This window comes from Micrasema longulum, unplaced genomic scaffold, assembly GCF_059751315.1.
Source record: "Micrasema longulum isolate JH-2025_06_02 unplaced genomic scaffold, ASM5975131v1 h1tg001333l, whole genome shotgun sequence".
Classification (NCBI taxonomy): Eukaryota; Metazoa; Arthropoda; class Insecta; order Trichoptera; family Brachycentridae; genus Micrasema; species Micrasema longulum.
The window spans coordinates 24,142-51,471 of NW_028278519.1; the positions used below are offsets into that span (position 1 = coordinate 24,142).

Consider the following 27,330-nt stretch of genomic DNA (forward strand, 5'->3'; position numbering starts at 1 on the left):
TATATAATCACTTTGTAAAGCGCCCTTAAGGTATTATATTACGAAAATGACGCCATATAAGTTATCCATAATTTATAAGATATGATTATTTATATAGTAAAGTTGCAACCACGTGGATAGTGAATTGATTAATCAACATGTCACTTACTAAATTTATTTTTAATCACGTATTATATAAATAATATCTACGTGCACATACCGGACGCTAGACTACCTACAATAGCTACCCTCCAGTTATAGGTGATCGCTTTCGTCGTATAGTGAACCATAACATGTTTTAAATCTAACGAGAATATTGTAATTGATGTAAACCTACACTTATGTTTGTACAACAAAAATATATTTTTAAAAAACATACACTCCAAGCCAGTTGAGTAGCATAAATAAAAAAGTAAAATAGAAATCTAAATGTAATATATTTAATAGGTTTTTTTTTTAACTTTGTAAATATTCGTATTTCATTATTTGGATAAGTGAATGTGAACATCTACACAGAAGTTTTAAATAATAAAATTGTTTAAATTTTTTACGGTTTGTTTTTAATGCCCGTTATATCAAGTGCACTGGCCGAACTCATTACTGTTCTCAATGCATTTTTTAAAGATACTTTTAGTAATCATTTTTAAGTTGCTAGAACTCCATTCATCCATGCGCTTTGTAGCTGCAAAACGTTATATTACATATATTAAATCAAATTAATTTACAGTAAGTAAAAATCTAACTGTGTGTGTGTCTGTACATGTGTATATATGTGTATATTTATATATACATGTGTGTATATATGTGTATGTCTGTATGTATATGAATCAAAATGTGTATCCGATCAATGTATCCGATAATCAAAGTTTATATTTTGTTTGTCTGTGCTCTATATTAATTTGTTAACTATTATAATATATAAAAATGTAATTGCCTAGCTTGGAACGGGGTATGTACCCTTGTTAGCTGGGCAAAGTGAATATGGAATTGTATTTTGATAAAGAGTGTGAATAAATAAATAAATAAATAAACTTAAATTTCAAGTGTAAATACGGTCAAGATTTCCAACCATCAATGCACTCTGTAGCTGCAAGACGTGCTGTAATATAGCTCTTATATATGAGGGGGTTAAAATAATAGTGGTGTATCTCCAGGTAAGGGATTTTGAGAAAAATAAAATTTTGTAAACTGTGCTTGGTAAGTACCATTTATATAACTTTGAAAACAGTTTTATTTTAAAGATATAATTATATCTTACAATATTAGAACATTATAATTAATAGAAAATATTTTTTTTTTTTCATAAATATTTAAAGCTAAGTTAATACTTATAGATACTTTGCTTTTATTCTGAAAAAAGGAGAATATTTATCTTTTATTAAGAACATGACAGAGCATTGCTTAGTGTTTTTATATGAAACTAATACAAAAATGTTATAAGTTCTACATTATCTCATCATCAGAATATATGTCCTAATTTGAACGTAGTTATGCAAAAAGCAGCCAGCCATAGATAAGTGAAAGTGAGATAATAGCTCATTTGTGAAAGAGCAAAAATCAAAACTGCACAACGGTTGGAATATTTTTGACTTCGATAAATGATAAACAATGAATACCTTATTTTTTTTTATTTATAACAAACAAGAATCTAATTATATGTTTGACCAGCGTTAATGATTTTCAAAGTACCGTAAGAGTATTCTGGTTATGCGGGTGTTTTCTGCAAATTGAGAAACGCCGTTTTGTGATCGAAACTATTTAGAAGGCGATTATTACCGTTTTTTGTATGAAACCGGTCTGGCTGTTTTTAGAGGAACATATGGCACCCGATAACACGAATATATTTTTTTTCAAAATTGTAGACTGGCTGCTTTCTGCATAACTACATTCCATTTCTGATTAAATTAACGTGTTGCTGGTTAAGTGGGAAGATTTTTATAAAAAAAATCATAATGAGGAAGTTCAGAGATATTTTTTTAAAATTATTGTTAATAGACTATTAAACTAGGCCATATTTAAAAAAAATATATGTTTAAGTATTGTATTATAAGCGCCATGATTTTTAAAATTTTGCATGTCTAAAATTGCTCCGCGTGTGACGTGTTAAGTTCTTTTCCGCTTCTTTTCAGCGAATCGGCTGATTGGTCCATTGACGGTAAGTAAATTGGAAATCTTCCGCAACTCTCTTATCATTGGTTGATTCATATGAACTAGTGACGTCGTTAATAGTAGTTCGTTTTTATTAAAATATGTTTTAATACTTTTTTTGTACATTTTCAAGAAACTTTGCCGAATACTTAAATCAACAATATTTTGAGTTTATCCAAATGTTTGTAGACAAGGACTGGATTCAACTCCTTGGGAAGCTGTTTATATTAACATATTACAACAGAGATGAATGGTTTCAGATATTTAACTTCACAAACATCAACAGATGAAAGAATTGAAGGAATATAGATGTTCAAATATGGGTAGAATGGTGAATGTTACACCGTGTGTAAAGTGGCCACTTAAACCAGCCATTGACAGGTCATAAGCCCTGTAGATGCCTTGACATATATAACAAAATAGAGACTTCAATGATTTAAGAGTATATTAACTTTAGTTACCTACGTTACTTGGAATAATTACGACACCTAAATCTCATTACATTGTTGAGTAAAACCTTCTTTTCAATGTTCTTCATCTCTGTTGTAATATGTTAATAAGAATACTTGAATGCTCTAATTTTTACTGCGCGAAAGAAATATTTTTTTGTATCTATTTTTTGTAGGTCTGAAGTTACTTATTACGTGGGATGTATGTTAGTTAACCCATCATATCCCTTTTTTAGAAGAATAAATACGAGTAAGTTTTCCGGAATAACATAATGAATTTTGGTGAACATTTGCTAGATCACGGAGCTGTCTCCCAGTACCTCTTTTGCTTAAATTAACCGATTAAAACTCTATCCCTCCATTGAGAGTTTTCTTGAATTTAAATATCAGAGTAGACAACTTTTCATAGTAGTCTTAATTGAGCCAATTAATATCATACCCAGAAACCGTTTTATTTTTTCTATTAGAAATAGATTCCCTTAGATTTTTTTGTCGATAGAAACTCATTTCTGTTTACTTCTACTACATGGCTCCAAAATACCTATCAGATCTTTGTATTAGGGAAAATACATGTCGAAAAAAATCTACCCTTAGGTCGGCATTTGATTCAGGAAGAGGAAAACTTGTCAAAATCCAGCGCTCCCCAAACACTAAATTTGGAGATCAAGCTTTTGCCGTTTCCGGCCCCTCTGCCTGGAACCAATTGTCTTCAAACTTACGAGTCATCGACAGTCCCAGTCAGTTCAGATCCCAATTGAAATTTCACTTCTTTAAATTATCATACCCTCAATTTTAAATCAGAAACTATAACATGTCACTTTGGTTTAGTTAGAATGTAAGTTTAAGTATACAATTGTAAAGCGCCCTTGATGTGACTTTTCACAAAATGGCGCTATATAAATCAACCAAATATCATTATTATGATTTTAACTTGGGTAGTTTTCGTTACGCATTGAGTTGTATCCAATCTTAGGAGCCAAAAATATTATTATGACGTCGGCTTGATCTTTCAATAATCCCGAACTCCGCATCATCATCGATATGGTAGTTTCTATGGAAGTATTGATAAGAGATACTTCTCTTTTATTTTGACTTAAAGTGTAAAAACAGAAAATACCTTTATAATAGAAAATATCATCGCCGTTCAGGCAAAATGTTTTAAAATATAATAATATAGAGTCACAAGTTAAAAACAATTCAATTGGTTTACGTTATTTTTTCAAACTAAGTTATCTTGATAACGTTTGACCTTTAAATAATATAATTTTACGCTTCAAATGGCATACTTAACTCAAAATTGTCAGTTTTAGAGTTGGTGGCTTTTGCCTGAACGGCGACGATATGTTAATTATGAAAATACTTAATTGATTTTTTTTCTAATAAATCAACCTTTTATGAATAGGAATATATTACATACTACGAATACAAAAAAAAACACTTTAAATTGGTTTAGAAAAATTAACTGTATTTTCAAAATCAATATGTATATTGTGGAAAAATGTTTTCAGACATATTTTTTTTTAATCGTGAAAAAACATGTCTTTACAAAAATGCGACATGTTTGGCCTTGACAATAGTGACGTCAAGATTCGTGACGATGTTGTTTTTAAACTTAAACGGTCGCAAAAAAGTTCAAAATTTAACCGAATCGTGACGTATTAGGGGTGTGGCCAATGCAACGTACCGTTTTCGTGGGAATTTAAAAATATGTTTTGCTACTAATATTTTTTTTTACTCTACAGTAAATATAATGTATATACCCTTATTCATTTAAAATCGTAAAAAAGTGATATTTCCCTATTCGCTTAAGGTATTAACTCATTTTTTAAATAAATTTGGAGATACACCATTATTAATCTGCACCATTCATATATATCATAAAAATGTAAAATAATTGGAAACGAAGAACTAGAATCTAGAATAGCATCCGCCCATACGCTCTGTAGCTGCAAGATGAAGTGGGATATTAAAATTATTTATTGTGCAACGCCCTTAAAGGTATTTTCACAAAATTGGCAGTGAAAAAAATATCCAAAATAAATATTTTCGAATAGATCTAGAAAACTCTAAATATGATAATTCCAAAACGTAAACATAGGTTTTATATTTAATATTCTTTTGTATTGAGGAAATCTATGAATATTAGTATAAATTAGTACTATCCAAAAATATTTTTTATGAAATTGGAAATGTAGTATCAAGTAAAATTTCCAATTTTATATCACGGAATAATTAGTATAAAATTAAAAATTTAATATCAAGTAATATTTTTTATAAAATTGTAAATCAATTACTAAGTAATGTTTTTTTATTAAATTAAAAATGTAATATCAAGTGATATTTAAAAAAAAATGGATATGTAATATCGTGTTCTATGTTTTATAAAATTGGAAATTTGATACCAAGTAAAAAAAAATTGCACCACAGCAGGCTAGGAGGCCCAATTACAGGGGTGAATTACAACAGAATACCCAGGCTTGAGAAAATTCACGTTAAATTTTTGTGTTCTCATCGGGAATCGAACCCGGAACCTTCCATGCGTGAATCTAGCTTCTCGACCACTACACCACGGAGGCCGCCCTTTTATTGTATTATAATTCTTTTTTTGTATATTTATTAATTTAAAGACAGACAAACGCAATAACCAGTACACCGTGAGGCCGATTAATCTCCACTCGAATTCCTTAGCGTACCTGCAAATAAATTTTAAATAAATACTTATTTAAATACACCCTCATTTTACCACGTTCAGTGGATTTAGACGATACTTTTGTCGGAATGGAGCTATTTTCTCAGAGCGATATTTCATAGTCCCATCTACCTCGATGTATATTTAAAAAAAAATCAAAATTCGCTTCAGTTTTAGTGCTGCAGAGCAGCGTTTATTTAATAATTTAAAATACATTTAACAATTTGTTACCCACTAAGTCTAAAGACTTTTCGGTGGGACACATTTTTTTTTTAATTAGAGGTTTATCTAACATTATTATATTTGTATTATATTTATTTATTTATTAACTGGCACTATAAAGCATTTAGAAGATATTTATTCAGTTCTTTTTTTCATTTGAAGATCTTTCATATTAATGGTGGTTTGTGGGAGATCATTGAACAACTTTGAAATAATGCAAGTTAATGTTCGCTCTCTGAAGTAATTTGTAATTTGGGGAACGATCAGGGAGCCCTTAGTTTTTAATCTAGTGTTGTGAGTGTGGGAAACTCTTTTTTTATATTCCGGATCAACAAAGTGATCTACAATCAATTTGTAGTCACAAAGTTGTTTTACCGGCAGGACATTACAGAATTAAAGAAGAAAAAAAAAAAAAAAAAAAAAAAATCATATATATATATATATATACAATTTCACCCATACATTTCGCCTCACGGATTATACTATCCAGTACGATCCCCTTTAACAGTCTCACCTGAATATCATAAACTTTACCCAGGTAATACTATAAGTTGAGACCCCAGACACGCACTCCGTAAGATATAATCGATTCAATGAGCGACGTATATATGTATCTTAGCGTTTTGAAAGGTAGTATGCTCTATAAATCACCTTAATCTGTCGCAGATTCCATCAATATAAACACCCAAGCTAAATTTAGAATCAATAATTAATCCTAGATATTTATGATCATTTACAACATCTATAATAGGACAATTACATTTATCTGATTCTATATTTAAATTTCATTGAAAGCAAAAATTTATATGAGCTTGTATGTCTATTTCAAATACACATTTAGTAATATATGGTGAGGATACGGTGAACAATTTTAGTTTTTTTAGAATGTATAACAAAGCCATAGTCATGCGCCCATTTAATGAGATTTGAAAAATCTTCTTGAAGCAGTTTTTACATTTGAATGGCTTATTACAAGGGCAGTATCGTCTGCGAATTGGAAGCAATTCGAAAATTTATCATGGTTTTCCATTGAATTACAATATATTGAGTAATGAATCGGTCCAAAGACTGATCCTTGAGCTGTTCCAATAGACACAACTCTTTCATTACTAAAGTTTTCTCCAACTTTTACTTTCATGCAACGATTTTTTAGGTAATTTTCCATAATTTTACTATATCTTCCCCTTATTCCTGCAACTTCGAGGGATTTTACAAGTATTTCATGGTTTAGCGTGTCGAAAGCTTTTGAAAAGTCTATCATTAATACAAAAACATGTTTTTTATCATTAAGCTCCCCGTTTATATAATTTGAAAATATAGAAAGTAGAAGCGTAGTACTCTTTTTTTCCTGGAATCCATATTGATTTGAACATAAAATATTATTTCTAGATAAAAATACATTTATACATTTGATAAGATATTTTTCAAAAAAATTATTTATGGTTGGGAGTGGAGAAATGGGACGATAATTTCCGTAGTCTGAATGTGATCCCCCTTTATAAATGGGTCTTACAATAGCAGTTTTAAGAGCATCTGGATAGGTTCCGTTTTCAATACACATATTTAAAATATGACTTAGAATAGGACTGATTAGTTAAGAAATAGTTTTGAGGTCTCGCGCTCTAATACAGGAGCCTTATTGTTACTAAGAGAGCCAATAATATTTTCAATGTCCCGTGGTTTACATTTAGGTATATACAGTGACACTAAGGAGGAACTTTCTGCGTTATTTTGCAGAAAAAGTGATTGGCATTCGTGTCTAAGTTTTTTATATCGCCAATAAACCTCTTACCAAACTCATTTGTAATCTCTTCATTAGATTTGTCTTTTCCTAGATATGTTATTATTTGATTATCATTGTTTGATTTAGATTTCCCCATTATTCCATTAATTATTTCCCACATTTTTTTAGGATTTCCCTCCGCCTTACTTAGTTCGTTTTTGCAATAAATTCTTTTGGCTTTTTTTATTAGCATCATTGTTTTATTTCTCGCTTTTACATACTCACTTCGATAGTTTATGTTTCTATTGCTACTTTTCCATTTACGAAATAGATTATCCCTCAATTTCATTTCGTTAATTATTAAATTATTAATCCGTTTATTTCGCGATATATTCCTTCAAGAGTTAGAAGGATCATATACGACGCTTTCACAATGTACATTCGTGGTTTATGCGATTAAACGTGTTATTTAGTTGAACGATCAAGTCGTTTGCATTGTCGGAATGCGATAGTAATATACTACCCCAGTTTATTTCACAAAGTTTTGAGAGTATCTTACGCTCTTGTCGCACTCGTACCTTAGAATGCATTAACTTATCGCCGTCTCTCACTTTGCGTAAACTCATTATAATTGGAAAGTGATCCAATATCTTTAACCTAATAATTGAAAAATTCGACATGTAAAATTTACTCCTGAAATAAAAATAAACGAGACACGATTGTTTAAGGGATCCTGATACTATGACCTCCCGAGTAAAACCCTTAATTAAAGATTTAAGTCCATGGTTATTTACGATATTTAATAAATTCGACACGTTATTTATTTGTTTATTTGTTAAGTCGATGTTTATATTTCCACATATAATAAGGTTATCATTTTTTAAACTGAAAGGATGCACTGTTCGATATTGATAAGAAATTTACTTACTGGCTGGTTTAGCGGTCGATATATTGCGATTATCACAAATTTACGTGTATTCCAAGATAAATTCACTTTCACTTCCTCGAAACCATCACAGGAAAGATCCACAAATTCACATAAAATAGAAGATTTGACAAATATTAAAATACAACACCTGTGTTATTTTTCCTATATTAATAATGTCTTTGAAATCCAAGTATATTCGGAACAATCTCTTTTGAATGAAAAAAACAAAACTATTTGTCGTTTTGTTTTTTTTATTTTTTCTGGCGAGACTTCTACGAAACCATACGAATTTAAAGGTAAGTAGTTTATTCTTCGTTTTCCAGAGTAAATCTTTAAAGAATGGAGTCATGTGTTCCTTTATGAAGATAGGATCTGCGTTTTTATTAAATATCTTATTTGTGGTTTTCTTCTTATTTATGAGCATATCTCGGACTTTTTTATCACTAAATTGAACAATTATAGTGTCATCCTTTTTAGGATTTTTGGATTTGTTACGGTAAATATAATCGACAGAGTTACTAACATTTTTTCTAGGATTTTCTGAGCTAGTAGCTCAGATTCTGAGACTTTTACGCAATAAATTTCTACATTTTTAGAACGGTTATCTTGCTCGATGGTCGCGATTTTAAAGTTTAATTTTTCGATCACCTCATCTTTTTCGTTGCAATTTTTTGTCAGGTCATTCAAAATCTTTTGGTTTTCTTTTAACACTGGTACATTCTTCAAGTTTGGCTCACATCAAGTCATACTGATCACTAATAAAGTAGCTTGCCACCTATATCTCCTTTAGTTCCTTTTGCACTTCAAATATGATATTCATTTTGCTGTTAAAATTAAAAAGTAACTGCTTCACTGAGCATGTTTTAAGGTCAACTTCACCATCACTATTCTCCTTCCCTGGAGCTGTGCTGGCGGTTGCACTGGAGCTTGCGCTGGACGCGGATTCCCTGCAATTGTTACATTTCCAGGTGTCCCTTTGTCTCCGAAGGGTCGATTCCCTCCCAGGTCCACATTTAAAATGAAAGAAAACTCCACATGGTCCCTTGCACTGAAGCACTTCTGAGTTTTTGTTTGGCATTCCGCCTTTACATTTATTGCACTGCATTTTAGGTTGTAGGTAGTTAAGAATTTTATTTCTGTGTACTGAACCTGTCACCTCAATGGTTTATTGACAGCTGCTTCATTTGGTGTTTTTACGTAATTCCCTATGTATAATTAGGTGAAGATATGTAAATTATAATTATTTTTTAACAAATAGTGGAATTAATCTAATTAAAAAAGAAAATTTTGTAACACTGTGTTTACTAAGAGTCATATTATAAAACAAATTTAATACATATAATCTCTTTTTTTACAATTTCAAATTAATATAAAATATTTTTAATTTATAATTTTGAATTACTAGACAGGAAGCTGAGGAATATGTTTCATATATAAGAATGTAATTATAGTTTCTTGAAAATCCTTTCTCGTTTTATTGATGTAGATATGTTTTAATTTTTATTATTTTTTTTATTTCTTTTAATTTTTTACACAATTGATGTGAAATTATGTACAATTATGTATGAATAAAAAATACACTGACACTCCGGAACGTGCCTGTGGGCCAGTGGAGTGGCTATATCCATAAAAATATATATATATTGAATGTACCTACCTATTGTATAGACATTTTTGTTAACTATGTATTTGTATTGTATTTTATATTGGATTAAATAAAAAAAAAAAAAAAAAAAAAAAAAAAAAGAATTCCCGCGAAAACGGTCTATTGCATTCATCATCGCATCACGAATCTTAACGTCACAAATATCAAGGCCGAATATGTCGTGTTTTTGTGGGGACATATTTTTTAATAATTTTCTTTTTAAAGTTATATATGAAAATATTTCTGCACAGTATCCATATTGATTTTGAAAATACAATCAACTTTCATAAAGCCATTTTATATATTTTATTCGTAGAGCAGTATTGTGCGAATTAATGGAATAAAATGTTATGTCAGTGTTATCAACTATTAAATTTCCAAATTTAGTAAATGGGGTCTAGAATTCCAACCGTCTATGCGCTCAGTAGCTGCAAGACTTGTTGTAATCTAACTTATATTTTTATAAATTTGTTTTTTATTTAATTTTTTAAAAATATCACTTTAACTTTAAACTTCATGGTCAATCAAAAAAATAAAAAATGTAAATAGGGGCTAGATTTCTTACTGTCTATGCGCTCTGTAGCTGCAAGACGTGCTGTAATTTAGCTCCTATATAACATAATTGGAAACGAGGAACTATAATCCCAACCGTCCATGCACTCTGTAGCTGGAAGACGTGCTGGGATATTTATTTATTGTACAGCGCCCTTGAGGTGATTTTCACAAAAATAGCGCTATATAAATTATCCTAATATATACATAGATATAAAATTCCTTGTAATAATGAAATACGTTTTTTATTAATATTTTGAGTGACGAACAACCATAAAATATTTTTTATTTATAAGATGTATGTCATTCTTTTGCTTTTAAATCAGCCTGAACACGTTTTGGCATGGAATCAATTAAACTTCGGCAATTTTGGCATTGAAATACTTAAGCACAAACTTCGATACGTGATAAGGAGCTGAGTCCTGTTGAAATACAGCTCCACTATTGGGACAATATTTACTCAGTTATGTATTCAAGTGCTGCTCCAATAGGGCTTTATACTTGAGGCTATTCATCATTCCTTTTATTGGTATCAGAGATCCGGTCCCCATATACAAAAGCAGCCCTAAAACATCTTCTTCACAGGATATTTCACCGTTTGGTCAATATGAGCCACAGTGAGTTTTTCATCCCCACTTTTTCTAACAAATTTTGTGCGATATCCCTGCACGAGAAAGTGGCTCTCATCTGAAAACAGACCTTCCTCTAGTCTTCTACAGTCCATTTGATTTATTTTCTAGCCCAAATGAGCCTTTGCTTCATCATACGTGCCGTCAGGTGCCGTCAGGAGCTGTTTCTTATGTGGTCGAATTGCTTTTCTTCCAGATTCAATGACTCTTCCTCGCACTGTTGAGTCATGCATCATCACCCCGGTGGCTGACAAATCTCGTTGAAGTTTGTAACTTGTTTTTCTGGGGTTAAACTTACTATTTCTGATTAAAGATATTTCATCTCGGATACTAGTTTTCCGGTTCTTTTCATATTTCTCAATTATCTTTGCTTCAACTGACCCTGTTTCTCTTTTCTACTTAATAATCTTGCTGACTGCTCCCCGACTCACAAAACATTAATTTGTAATCGCTTTCTGAGTCATTGGTGTATGTTCACTTAAGTTTGTAATCTTTTCCCTTTTCCTCGATGTGATATCCATGATTTAACCCAACTCAAAAACACCGTTTAATATGCAAGCAATTTATAAAATTAGTCCTTTATTGAGAAAATGTAAAAAAAACTACAGATAGTACACGAGCAAACACCAATATGAGCTCCAAAAGAATTAATGAACCGTAAGTCATAACTTTTGGCGCTAAATAACTGTCAAATTGACAAATAATGTGTATAGTACGAGTATATTAATATTTCATACTCGATTTTTTTATATTTTTATTTTTAAGCACTCTTTATACCACATATATGTAAAAGGCAGAAATGCCGTATATAAACAAATAAATAAATAAAATATGAATGTTGCTAGACGTAAAAAATGACAAAATTACTCATATTCCATTAATTCGCACAATACTGTATGTGATATATCTACATTACATTATAAATGAAATCATTATCGTTTTATGTAACATTATTTTATATTCTGTAAACTATTGCTTTGCGACCACAATCGAGTGCATTCATTTTCAGGGTCAACATAAGATGCCATAAATACTTTATAATTACACTGTTTTTAATAAAAACGTAAATGATGTTTTTACATTAAATAATGTTGAGGTGTCAATTCTATTCCGTATAAAGGAATAAATAATGTATGATGAGATGCCTGGGCTCCGATTACAATAGGCAGATTCATTCGCCGCGGTGCTCACATATGTCTGTGAGCGCCTTTGAATGCACTCCTACGAAGTATTATTTATTATCAAAAAGGTTCGTAGCTTAAGCATTCATCAAGTAAGTATAAAGTATATATTGTCGCCGTTCAGGCAAAAGTCACTAACCCTAAATATGACAGTTTTCAGTTAAATATTTTATTTGAAGCGTAAACATATGTTTTTTAAGAGGCAAACGTCACTAAGGTAATAAAGTTAGAAAAAAAAATTCGTAAATCCGAATTATATATGTTTACAATGTGACTTTATATTATCATTATATTAAAACGTTTAAAAAACTTGTTAAAAAATATTTTTTAACCACATCATTACAAAAATTCTTTTTAATTTTCACTAAATCTTATAGCTAGCTTTGCCCAGATTAGGAACAAGCAAAAGTCACATAAAAAAATGTTAGTCACTTTGCCTCAAACCTTTCAGATATTTTTAGATGTGTCAGAAGGAAAAAGTTACCAATGGAATTTATTAAAAAGACATGAATGAATTATGTTGTGCACATAAAACCGCCAAAACACAAAAATCTGATTTTTTCTTAGTCTCCAAAATTTCAAATAGCGATTTCTCAAATGACGTTTTTTGGTTTAGTGAGTTTTGTACGAACGGCGACAAAATATGGATGGTCACTAACAAAATAAGTTTTTGAAATAATAAATCTCAGATCTTGATCGGAATACGATAAATTTCATATAAAAATGTTACAACAATAGTATAAAAACTTTTAAGAATTCTAAAAAAAAAAAAGTTTTTTTTTTATTATTTCAAATCCCTCAAAAATGACAACTATTGTTTCACAACACAAATTTAACTAATTTTATGTTTTATTCCGTAAAGACTAGCAGTAACTTGTGTAAGATGTGGTGAATATATTTTGTGATTTTTTCTAGTGTCTTTGATGATACAAATAATATTAATATATGTATATAAAACTAACTATTTAACCAACTTAAACAGTAATATAAACATACAATTATCTCATATTCAAATTGAGATGATTGTCATAAGAAACAGTATTCATAAACTGTTATGGTCCGAACAAAATACCTACACTACTGTTGAAAACATGTCTTGACTTCCTTGTACAGGTGTTCTTTAAACCCTGTCATATCCGAAACCACGACGATCAGTATGAACAAGAAGACATATTAGCACATTTAAAAAAATATTTAGAACAAAGGAAATTTAAAAAAAAAAAACATTTAAAAAAAAACAAATGGTTGCTTACTTCTGCCGGGGTGAAACGAGGAGGGGTAAGGGGGGGACACTGCGCCGCGTCTCCCTCACTTCTCCCCTGCAGAAGTAAGCAACCATTTGTTTTTTTTAATATTTTATTTTTTTTAAATTTCTTTGTTCTAAATATTTTTTTAAATGTGCTAATACGTCTTCTTGTTCATACTGATCATCGTGGTTTTAGATGTGAAAGGGTTTAAAAAACACCCTATACGCTTATTCATTCAAAATTATAGAGCTGATACCTTTATTGTTATTTTTAACTAGTAGCTTTTTAACTTCACAAAGGTCAACAGATGGAAGAATCGAAGGAATATGGATATTCAAACATAGGCAAGACAGGTCATAAGCCCCGTGGATGCCAAGACTTAAATATTCCCTTCTCTGAAAAGTTCTTAATCTCTGTTGTAATATGTTAATAGTAACAGCTCTCTAGGGGGTTGAATCCAGTCCTTGTCTACAAAAATTTGGACAAACTCAAAACATTGTAGGTTGAGTAAGGTTAGGTTAAGTAAATAAAATATATGTGTATAGTGTATAGATACTATATATATAAATATACATATGTATAAAAATAAATGTAAAACGAACTCCCTCTCGGTAGAGGTAGAAACGTTATTATTATTCATGTATATACCAACCATTTTGTAATTTTATACTTATATTGTCAAGATTTTTTTCAATAAACATAAAAAAAGTTGCTTAAAAATTAAGGGTAACTTACCTATGCAGTAGTCTGTCAGATTGTATGTGATGGGAAATCCTTCACACTGAATCTTGTACTGTAAACATCTTGACACAAATGTCAGATTTTTCTTTTCACACAATGCTCTCCTGTCATCCTCATCAGCAAGACATGCGGCCACTTTAGACTCACAATTTTCCTAAAAAAAAAACACAGTTTTATTTTTTACCAAAAATTGATTATTTATTTTTATACATACTGTGTATACGCCTAAAACCCTTTTTATCATATTGCATAAGGATGTGTAAATCATACCATTAAATAAAAAAGCTAATATAATTTTAAAAAATACAATTTATAACATTTCTTGATTTAAATTTTAACAACAGAGTTTCAAACATTTTACTAAGCTCTTTTTTGTTCCATTTTTAATATAATTACAAGTTTTACAGATTTTTTTATACTTACGCACCCACACACACGCACCTTCTCCCTCATTCATTCCCACACGCACATATCCCTCTCCCTCATTCATTCACGCATACACACATTCACATACACATGAATACAAACGTCGCACACATACAATTACGTAAACTCTTTTCTTATATATTATGTGTCATTAGATTTACAGTGGATTTTTTTAATTGGCTCTAATATTGTTAATATTTTTCTACTTATTTTGTTGATGTAATAGCTGTAAAAATTCAAAATAAAATAAAATAAAATAAAATAAAATAAAATAAAATAAAATAAAATAAAATAAAATAAAATAAAATAAAATAAAATAAAATAAAATAAAATAAAATAAAATAAAATAAAATAAAATAAAATAAAATAAAATAAAATAAAATAAAATAAAATAAAATAGAATAGAATAGAATAGAATAGAATAGAATAGAATAGAATAGAATAGAATAGAATAAAATAAAATAAAATAAAATAAAATAAAATAAAATAAAATAAAATAAAATAAAATAAAATAAAATAAAATAAAATAAAATAAAATAAAATAAAATAAAATAAAATAAAATAAAATAAAATAAAATAAAATAATTTACAACAAAAAGGCAAAACCAAACATTTGTAACACAATTGACATCATTACGTAACAATTTACAACTATTTTGGATACAATATCAAAATAAACAAAAATACGTAGTTAGTATTTCCAAATTATTAGCAGTTTCCAGTGCAGTGATATGGTGTACGAATGTTGAATAATTTTTTAGTTATTCATTTAAAAAGGAAAGTTAAACAAAATTATTTTAACATTAAAATAACTTCTGTTCAACATATTTATCAACGACATTCCGGAATGTTTTCTTCATGCCAAATATGTACTCTTTGCTTATAATAGTAAAATATTTATGAAAATAAATTCGATCGAGGACTGCAATCTCTTATAGACTGATTTGTACCGCCTCTCAGATTATTTCTCGCGTAAACGTAACACAATTTTCAGTATGCTCTGATGAATAAAATTATACCTAGAAAGAACTTCATAAAACTTAGGAATAGTTTTTAGATTCAAAGCTTGTAATCGATATTCATATTAATGAAATTATTAATAAGGCATATAAAATGCTAGGTTTTTTATGCGAATGTCTAACGACTTCAAAAATATTAAAACATTAACACTGCTTTATAACACAAATGTGAGAAGTCAGTTGGAGTATGCTTCTATTATATGGAATCCACAACATAAGGTATATATTAATAACTTAGAAAGGATACAGAAAAAAAAATATTTAACAACATTTTTATTTGATTGTACTCCAAATTCAATTAAAATTCTGGAGTACAGAAGAGTGATTAAATATCAATTATTCCTATTTAAACATGTAAACAATGTCATAGATTGCTTTTTACTTATAAGTTCTTAAGAATATTTTATGGTCATGAAGATAAGTCTCCAAACTACGTTAAAGTTGCCGATACCTAGGACGAATTCAAGAAAGAACGATTTTTTGTATAAAGCATACAATACCGTTCTCTCCGGGCACGCAGACATTTTTTATCTCTCCTATACTAAATATAGAAGATTCCTTATAGACGTTGATAATACGCCTGCATAATTACATGAGTATGTCATTAAAAATGTATATTCATGATTATGTTTTGTACCTTCTTCAATTTAATTACATAAGTTTTTTTTTCTTTTCTTATTTATTATTCATATATTTTATTTTTCTTTTATTTAATTATTATAATTTATTATATATATACATATTTTATTTGAAGTTTCTGAATTACGAACATTTAAACACATCTATTTTTTCCAATTCATGTTATAGCTTAATTTTAAGATGTATTTTTCTAAAGTGTATTTTTGTAATTATATTTCTATGTAAATAATATGTGTAAGGAAAAATAAACAAATAAAAAAGTAAAAGAATAAATACATTCAGCGCCGCTGAGAATCAGTCTATATGACTTGTTCGGCAGTGCCGATGTTATAAATATATTGTATATAAATATTATTGTTTGGCTTTATAAATATGTTTACATTGTACTTTTCAAAATTGTCTTTTTTGTATATCTTAGATTGTAAGTATAAGATTGTATAACTATATTTTTCAGTTTTTATTTTTTAATTTTTAAAATTAATTTTATTTTGACTACATAAGACTGATATATAGTATATATAAGACTGATTATCTTAAATTCATGTAACAAAAATGATCAAGATACGGTGTACCAATCTAGTGCCCTAAGAAATGATGATGATGAATTTTATTTTATTACTGGGTTATTATACTGTGTACTTCTACTACTACCATCATGCCATTTCAAGAAGGCCGAGAGGATAACCGCCACACTCGTCTTTCTTGGCATATATAGCTTCATCCACATTCATACATATTGTCATACACGCTCTTCGGTTTTGCCTGCTTTCGACAGGACCAGACTTACGATTTTTGTTTATCTGATCATGCCACGTCTTCCTTAGTCGTCCTCGTCTCACATTACCGTTAGTGTGCTGTGTAAAATGATTATTGTCTGTTTTTACAATTTAAGTTCTAATGTACATTTATCGTCTATATAAATTATATGTAAAAACGGTTGTTTTTTTTCCTAAATAAATAAATAATAATCGACTATATTCGACTTATAACAACTTACTTAAAATCAGGTGTTAATCCAAAACATGACAGAGAAAGATAAAACGTCATATTATATATATATATATTGCTAATTTGCCTATTATTCATGTAATAATTTAATATATATTTATTGCAGCAATGTTTTTTTATTATTGTTTTGTATTTTCGTTCGCTTTTATAAAAATAAATTGACATGTAAATGAATTCACCTTAAAATGTAATTTGCCTGGCTTAGAACGGAGTTGTACCCTTGTTAGCTAGACAAAGTTTAAAACAAGAAATGTAAAAATTATATAATAAAACACTTATTTGTAAAATAATTGTAAAACAGTAAATATATATATAAATAACATATAAAAATTATTATGCTATAATTTTTAATACTAAAATCTTGAACTAGAGAAGAAGCAATAAATAAAATCCTTTATAACGACAAAGGTATCCGGTTACACCTTTGAATAATTTATAGCTATATTTGACATTCTCATTGACCTTCATAGAGTCATAATAAAACACAGGTGAGTAGAATAATGCCAAAAATTAATTCCTAAATATTAAACAATATATTTTTTTAATACAAAATTAAAAATTAAGGGCGGCGGGTAGTGTAATTCAACCAGTCGTAAAAAATATAAAAATTAAAGTATTTTTTTTTAGGAAATAAATATTTAAGTATTCAATTTTATGTACAAAATATTTTTTTTGTAGAAAAGCAGAACATGCATACATTTTTTTCTTCTAAACATGTTTAATTATAGGTTACCAACGAAGATAATTTAAATTTTCATGCAAATGTTCTCATTTTTGTACACGAATATCGGTTTATCTTTATAGATAGTCGAAGATAACTCTGTTAACTTCCCATTGTAATCGGGGCCCAGGAGAGCGAAACTGAGAGAGTGAAATGATGTTTCGGAAAAAACCTTTAAACCCACCTGTCTTCTAGATCAGGTCCTTAGCGTGTCTTAATTATATAAATATTTTTACTTAGATAATATAATTACGCATTTAATTTTGTTCAGAACATGACCGTTCCCTTGACAACGCTTAAAAACGAACTAAACAATAGGACTTAAAACAATTTACCCATGTTAGCCAATGATGTATTTTAGGTATCTAATTGTTGTTGGTAAGATAATCTTATTTTATTTTTAAGCCTTTTTTAAAAAAAAACAATCAACGGGTTATTAAATATACTTAAATAAATAAAATCAATAAAATGTTTTGCACTTACAGCCAATCTGCTGGATCAACAAAATGGATTTTTTACCCTTGAAAATAGACGAACTATATTTGAATTATGCTATTTATAAAAATTATTAAATAGTAAAGTAGACTCTTTTAACCTACTCTCCAAAATTAATCTTAATGTCCCCTTTCGCGTGACAAGAAATAAGTACGAGTATTTATTCCATCTGCCAGTCTGTAGCACTAGTTAGTGCACAACACTCTTTCCTCTATCGTTCTTGCTCTAACATTAATGTTTTTTTTTCATATATTGATATATATTTAACACGCCCCTTTATTTATTTATAAATAAATTAAGACTCATTCTTTCTGGCTGCGATACGACCCTTTTCTTGTACCACAATTTAATATGCACGATTTTTTATTTAGAAACTTTGCTGGTCTGTCTTAAAACCTTTTTTTTATGTTATTGTATCATTTTCGACTGTTTGTTTCTGTAAAATAAAAAAATACTTTTAATTTTTAAAGAAAAAAAAACTTAATCTTTAATTTAAATTAATTTAATGTTGCATATAATCACTTTTGCACGTGCTTTAGGTATTATATTATGAAAATGGCGCTATAAAAATCATTTATATGAATAATGATAATCAGTGTCCGAAAGGCGACATAAATCTTAGAATTGTAACCTTTAAATTATTAGTAAAGTGGGTTCACCTACATACATAAAGCATTGCATTCTCGGAAGATACCTGTTATAAGAATTATTTATAGGTATTTAAAAATAAAGGTAATATTTTTTTACCTAGGTAAGGTTAACAAACAAAACACAAAGAATATTTTAAATACGAGTGTACTTACTCGAACATACAAATCATTATAGACAAGTAACTACTTGTAACCCTCTAAGGCACTGTTTTTCAAGTGGTCGCGGTCAAAAAAGGATGATGAACTGGTATCCCACTCAATTTATTTTATTTAACCTTAGCATTGTTCGCGACTGCGACATCTAAACATGGCAATAGTTGGTCTTTGGGGAGAGGTGTAGCCAGTGGCCAGCTATTTTTTTTACTCGTAAGGGAGTCGCTTATTCAAAAAGGTTGAAAAGCACTGCTCTAAAGAAACGGGTTTTAATCCACTCTACCACAACTTGATTTCCATTTTCTAGTTTACTCGGTGGTTCACCGAGAGGCACTGACACATCAACACCGGCTTATTAAAAAATCGAACAAACTTTACGTATGCCTATGGATTTCTGTAATTCTATTCTTTATATGTTTTTGAAGCTTTGAATTTAAAAATGATAATATATTTTTTTGAAAATGAAAACTTTTTTCTTTAACATTCATAAAGGAAAAAATATATTTTATTTTTATTTATTAATTTAATTTCACAATATGCCAAAAGGGCATTTACAAAAATAACACAAGTAAGCACAGACATAGGCATCATTATCATCATTCCCTTTTCCCCACCTCATGGTGCATATAGTACTGCATTGGTACACCGATCGCAGCGTATCTTGATAATTTTTTGTTACATGAAGGTAAGATAATCAGTCTTAAGCTTCAGGTGCCAGTCCAGGGACCATGAAATATTCTAGTAAATAAATAATTTCATATCAACCGTGTCGGTAATCGAACCGGAGGTCTCTGGCATGGTTGGCAAACATGCTGACCACTACACCACGAGGTTGACGCGAGCCGACAAACATAGTAGATAAGTAATAATAATAATATAAGAAACAATATAATAAAAATAAAGACGTGTAGCAACCGAAAAACCACGCTTCAAGTATTTATCTGCCTAACAAAAAAGAGATAAATAAAAAATAAAATAAATGCAAACACATTATTATTTATATAATACCATAATTAAACGAAGTTATGCAGAAAGCAGCCAGCCATAAAGAAGTGGAACTGAGATAATATCATTTTTGTGAAAAGAGTGAATAATCAAATCTACACAACAGTTGGAATGTTTTTTACTTTAATAAATGATAAATAATGCAAACATTAGTTTTTTTATACTTCGAAAAAGAATTTAATTATGTACTTGACCAGTTTTAATAATTTTTAAAGTCTGGCTGACAATACAACCCAAGATGTGAATTTTGCAGAAAACAGCCAGCCCTAGTAAAACTCTGATGATGTTGCGTCATTATGTATTGAACATATCATTTCATATATATATTTGGTAATTAATTGTAAAAAATCACTTAATTTATTGGTTATAACTGTGAAAATAATTGGATCTTGTGTTAAGGAGTTTTGGTAATTGTTTTAAGTCTGACCGACCACACAACCTTAAATATATATTATGCATAAAACAGCCAGATCTAATATTGAATGATAGCTATTTCAAACTTATACCCGTATGCAAAGACAAACCTTAAGGTGAGGAAAGTACATTCTATTGTCTTCACCTTCGGGTTGTTCTCTGCATTTGAAATTAGAATGTACTTTCCTCACCTTAAGTGTTGTCTCTGCATACGAGTATTAGCAGAGACAAACCTTAAGGTGAGGAAAGTACATTCTATTGTCGTCACCTTCGGGTTATTCTCTGCATTTGAAATTAGAATGTACTTTCCTCACCTTAAGTTTTGTCTCTGCATACGAGTATTAGAGTGTATGAAGTGCCATTCTGTATTAAAACATGTTTTTTTAAATTTAATGAAACCTATGTATTTATCCACTTTAATTTATTTAAGAGAACTAGGTTTCTGGAGGTATTAATCTTCTCATCTGCATGTATACCGTAAAAAAAATCTAATGCTGTGGGTGTTTTCTGCAAATTAACAAATGCCGTTTTTGTGATCAATCCTTTTTTCATTTTCAGTAGGTAATTACATATTACAGTTTTTTGTATGAAAGCGGCTTAGCTGTTTTTAGCAAAACATACAATTGACCTTATAGCACCCGATAACACCAATATCTCATTTTTACACAATTTTGGACTAGCTGCTTTCTGCATAACTACATTATATGTTTATTCTGCTTTTGCACATAATAATTAAAAGTAAACGTGTAAATTCATACTTTCATTCTAATACCCATTATTATAAATGCGAAAGTATATTTGTCTGTTTGTTTGTTTCATTCACGTCGCAACGGAGTGACCAATTATGTTATTTTGTGCAGCGGGATAGCCGAATAGCTGACAAGTGTCGTACGCTCCTTTTCATCTCGAAAAAGCATCTCACTCCTTCGGAAAAGATGTAGGTCCGAAGAAAGGCCTGAAATTTGTAGCATATAACATTCAGCGACAGCCGACTGTTTTCTAAATAAATATTATTATATACTTGTCTCTAAATGAATTTACAAAAACTCCATGGAAATATTGTATAATGTTGTATATAATGTGTTAACAAAATAAATCATTAAAATTTTGATTTTCATACACAGATAACTCACATACAATTGATTGACAGAAAATCACAAAGCAACTGGTATGAAAACATTTTTTAAATAAATAATGCATTATTTGTCACTGTTTGAGTTACTTTTATTCATTGAAGCGTGTTTCTATTATTTGCTATGCAAATTAAGGCATGTGACATATAGATATGTTTTACGCTACCGGTCCTCTTTATAATAAACGCGCTAACCACTTCACAATGAAGCAAAATAATTATGAACGTTGTTCTTCTAACTTTTACCCCCACGACTAATGCCTAGGGCACTTACTACATTATATCGACTGGGGAATATTCAGATAATTCATTAAATAAAGGCAAAGTGATCAGTCTTAGTTTATTCATTCAGATACAATTTATTTGAAATTCTTGAGAGAAAAATGTTTTATTAATGTAACAAGTCATTTTCCATCTGGACAAAACTAAGATTTTAAACGTGTTTTAGCTGCTATCAATTATCATACAAAGTGTTCTTTAAATACGTCAAATTATGCCAATCCTTTTAGGTTATTACGCGTTTATTTAATCAACAAAATTAAATGTGGTATTATATATTAATTGCATCTATATAATAATTATTATTTTAAAAATGAATGATTGCGTCTGTCACGTACGGGCCCGTTTCACACGTATCGCGCCAATCCACTCGGTCCAGTAAATTTAGGGTGGGTGGACACTTCTTCTTCTTTGTCTTCTTGTAGATCTGACGATCTGTTCTACTTGGACTACTCGGTCTCGAGTGATGAGCCCTGACTATCCTTCCATCGCTTAGGGGGCCTTCCAGGTGGGCGCCGTCCGGAAGGCAATTATTTTGCTGCTGTCGTGTGTATTTGTACGATCTGAAATGGGCCGACGGATAGCTTAATGATATAAAATGTTTTATTGAAAAAAAAAGTGTTTGCGTTTTTTTTAACGTTATTATCATGTTCCGTTTCTCGTTAATAACCGCTTTAGAAAATAGGAAACAAGTTGTGGTAGAGCGTGGTTCAAACCTCAAACCTCCTGATTCTGAGTCCATGACACTGCTGCGGTACGAACATTGGTATGTTTTTAAGAATTAATTTTTTAAAGACCAAAATTTTCGATTATTTTGATAACAAATTGTCTTCTTTCGCGCATTATTTAATGAAAAAAAAAATAAACATCTTCCACTTTTTTTCTTCTTAATTCACCCTATTTTAATTTTTAAATATGTTCCGTTAAATTCTAACTGTAGTTTCTCTTTTTTATTTCTTATCTCGGCTTCATTAAACAATATAATATTGCCTGTACATTATTTATATCCACTTTTTTTCCATGAGTCCGCTTTTTGCCGTTTTGAAGTTAAAAATGCAGAAATTATCGCAATAATCTACGAGTATTTTATACCTGAATTAAAACCGAAGTCCACTTTTGTCATAAAAATGCTTTTTAAAGTTGAAATAAAAATCTGAAGCCCACTTTGTTTTAATGCATAAAACATCAGTAGTCCCAGTGCAGAGATTATAAAGGCTATCTTTATCGGCACATACCGAGACGGTATACATAACTTTTGTAGTATCTCTATCTACCTCGGTATGTTCTATTATTTTAAAACGTACTAATATTATCAAAATAATCATTATTTTTAAATATTATAGGTTGGAAAAAAAAAACACAAAATCTTGTTGTCTGAACATTCCGTTCAATGTGACTCCCGAGGTACATTCGGTACATTCATACAGGGTGTTCTTTAAACCCTGTCACATCCGAAATCACGATGATCAGTATGGGCAAGAAGACATATTAGCATATTTTTTAAAATATTTAGAACAAAGAATTTTTTTTTAAATAAAATATTTTTAAAAAAACAAATGGTTGCTTACTTCTGCAGGGGAGAAGCGAGGGGGGCGTGAACGCGCGGGCCGTGGTGTATCAGACTCCCCCCTTCCCTTTACTCGTTTCTCCACTGCAGAAGTAAGCAACTATTTACTTTTTTTTATATTTAATTTTTTAAAATTTTATTCGTTTTAAAAAAATATTATAATGTGCCGATATGTCTTCTTGCTCATACCGATCGTCGTGGTTTCGGATGTGACAAGGTTTAATGAGCACCCTGTATATTTATGTACCCCGTGATGATTACTGTATTATTTTTAATGAACGAAAAATTGTATATACCTACTGCAATCAACCATTATAACTCTTATTCATCATTCCCTTTCCACATCTAATAGTACAAAGGGCACTGCATTGGTACACCGATCGCATCGTATCACGATCATTTATAAGATACCCGCAGGTAAGATGATCAGTCTCACGCTTCATGTGCCAGACCAGATATTATGAAATATCCTAGCGTAAAAACACTCTGTTAAATAAATATTTCATGCCACCCATGGGATCGAATTCGAGACCTCTTATACGGTAGGCAAACGGCCTGACCACTTTACCACGATGCGGAAATGCTTTTTAAGCATACGCTAGTACATACAAGTTCTAATTAATCGCTATATGACGGCAATTGATATTTGTTTATGAAAGTATTATATAAAGGGTGTTCTTTAAACCCTGTCACATCCGAAACCACGATGATCAGTATGGGCAAGAAGACATAATAGCATATTTCAAAAAATATTTAGAACAAAGAAATTTAAAAAAAATAAAATATTAAAAATACAAATGGTTGCTTACTTCTGCAGGGGAGAAGTGAGGGGGACGCGGAGCAGTGTCCCCCCCCTTACCCCTCCTCGTTTCACCCCTGCAGAAGTAAGCAACCATTTGTTTTTTTAAATGTTTTATTTTTTTTAATTTCCTTTGTTCTAAATATTTTTTTTAATGTGCTAATATGTCTTCTTGTTCATACTGATCGACGTGGTTTCGGATGTGACAGGGTTCAAAGAACACCTGTATATATTTGAGTTATTGGCATAAATTCGTATTATAATTATCATTAAACTCCTCCGTTAGTTTATTCTTACATGTATCATTCAGAATGGATTACACTGATCTACAAAAAAAAGTTTTTTCTAGCCTCGACACCATTCCTGTTCATTCTAATGTAAAATGACTTCCTAAATCAAAAAACAACACAAGTTCCCCCAATTGTTTTCACTTTTTGACAATAAGTTCATGGCCATGAATTTTATTTGAATGGGTGGAAAGGATTATTTTAGCTGTAAATTCAAAATTCATGTTTTAGAACTTTTCACCTCAATAGCCCCTCATAAGTGACGCAAAGGCTAAAATAATCATTTTCATCCCCGAAATATCGAAAAAATAGATGTGAGGGGCCTCCGCTGAAAATGGTGGGTTATGGGGGGAAAACGGGTGTCATATTCGGATCAGGAGATCATTTTGAATAAGAATCAGCATGAATAGTTTTAGGGCCGATTTTTATGCAGACCTATGATTATTGTATTGAAAAAATACCAAGGAGATTCACAAAACGTCCATAAAATATTGACTTGTAAATAACAATGCTACAAAAAAAGAATCAAGTTGTAGTAGCGTGACAATCAAATCTCGGGTTCCTATTGCGGAGTCGCGGAGTCCAAGTCAATAACATCAGACGTTTCGATATTAAAATTAATATGTAAATTGTCAAGAAGAAATATATTGTTCTTTGATTAAATAACAAACTGCACCACAGCTGGTGTTGCATAGGGCAGTGCATCGGTATACAAATTGCAACGTATCTAGATCATTTTATACATGAAATATTATTTGTCTTACGATTTTTAATGTTACAGTATTTGAGTACAGTATACAAATTAGCTATTGATATTTTACAGTAAATTTTTGTGTGTTTTTTAGGTAAAGTTTCCGCGGAAAAGCGCTTGTGAAAAAAACGGTTATTGCACTTAATTCATAAATTAATTACTCAAAAAAATTATGCCATATAGGAATAGGTGAATTTTCGTAATATTAATTTACTTATAAGACATTAGTAACATAATTTGAATTATAATAATAACAAAAATAAATTATTGAAAAATAATAAAGGGAATAAGAAACGTAGTTAAAAAACTGATTTAAAATGTAAATGCAATTATATCCATAGTGTATTTGGATAAAATAGCTATTGTTTTTTTTTAAAGGCACTACTATGTACATATAAATAGGTAAGTTATAAAAAATGATAATGCTCGATTTGGTTTGCTGATTTCGAATACATCATTAGATATACCGTGATGGGGGAACGGAAAAGGGTAATAAGAAATGTCTGTATCCTGGAATGGAAGACTTCCTCGCGCGACGTGGGCGAACCTTACGCGAGCCGCCTCTGAGCGGGAACCAGTAAGTCAATCTTGGTCGCGGACGAGTAATTAACGGGCTAATTAAAACAAACACCTCGGACGTCGCGTCGTCGGGCGGCGCTGGCGGCCAGGTGAGTATCGGGCAAGGAATGCAAGGAGCACCGCAGGAAGGGCAGTGGACAGCCTACCTTAGCAGTCGGCAGAGCCAGATGACTGGACAAGCAGAACAGGAACACCAACCGGAATACGACGTTCGTCACCATATTTTTATTTAAGTAGCACATTCTCGGAGATTAAAGAATTTATTTTACTACCATACTTGTGGAATTCACGATCGGAGCCGGTTTTTTAGTAATATTTATCTGTATATGGTTATGTTTAAGTACATTGTCTTTTGACTAAATCACATTATCTGCGAACTGCGAACGGAGGAACTGCATTACGTAGTGTAAACAAATGGAGTGTCACCGTCGCTGCTCGAGCAGTGCGGGCAGTGCGACTCGTCCAGTGCGCTCGATGGGCCAACGCGGTGACTGTTCGCTTACGGAGACCAGCGCTTCGGGACACGCGACACACGGCGACCGGTCCGCTAGGCCGAGGCTTTAACACTGAGTTCAAGACAAAACAGATGTTGAATCGGCGGCCGCTCGGCCGGGCAGTAAATCCTGCAACCGAGTCGAAACAACATCTCTTTCTCCGCCTCCTTGCCGAAGCTCGCCGTCGGCGTGCGCTCCTTGTTGCGTCGCCCCGAAGCTCGCGGGCTCTCCCACTCTTCCCAGACGGGATGTCTGGGTAGACATGTTGTCTCGCTGGAGCGTCGCGCGTATTGTATATTGTATTATTGGAGTCAAGTGGTTGGACCCTCGGCCTAGGTGAAACTCACATCATGCGACGACAGATTTACGGAGAGCGAGGAATAATCGCACGCTTCCTTTCCTATTAAGACTGCATACCTACTAAACCTCCTACTTTCATTATTATGTACCTACTTCCGATATTTTGATAGGTGCCCTTTTATTTATTGCTCGTATATTTTCAGTCTATTCTTATTTAATGAGTATTTTTTTAATACCTTTAGCGCAAGGTACATTAAATATTTATCACTCATATCAATAAATTATAAAGCACCTCAAAAATTGTTGTAGCGTGTATGATGATGTTATAATTATAAGCTCAGTAAAATAATCGTAATTATTATTTATAAATTTTCTAGTGCTGATGTTTTGAAAACTACATTTTGTTTTAAACGCGTATAATTTTGAAATGTATTTTATGTCCATAAATGTGTGAAATTACTTACTTTTAGTATCACCGC

General features: G+C 30.7%; 1 protein-coding gene across 1 annotated transcript in view; it reads right to left on the bottom strand.

Annotated features, from left to right (window-relative positions):
- The window catches only part of LOC148275849 (testican-2-like), a gene marked incomplete at its 3' end in the record, with an annotated part of 47,800 nt that extends 21,175 nt beyond the window's left edge, over positions 1 to 26,625 (bottom strand). The window contains exons 1-2 of the mRNA XM_088235119.1: positions 26,204 to 26,625; positions 14,128 to 14,287 (exon numbers count right to left, since the gene is read on the bottom strand). Coding sequence (XP_088091245.1) covers positions 14,128 to 14,287; positions 26,204 to 26,299 — 256 coding nt within the window. The remainder of the gene's footprint in view (positions 1 to 14,127; positions 14,288 to 26,203) is intronic.
- Positions 26,626 to 27,330: the final 705 nt, after the last annotated feature.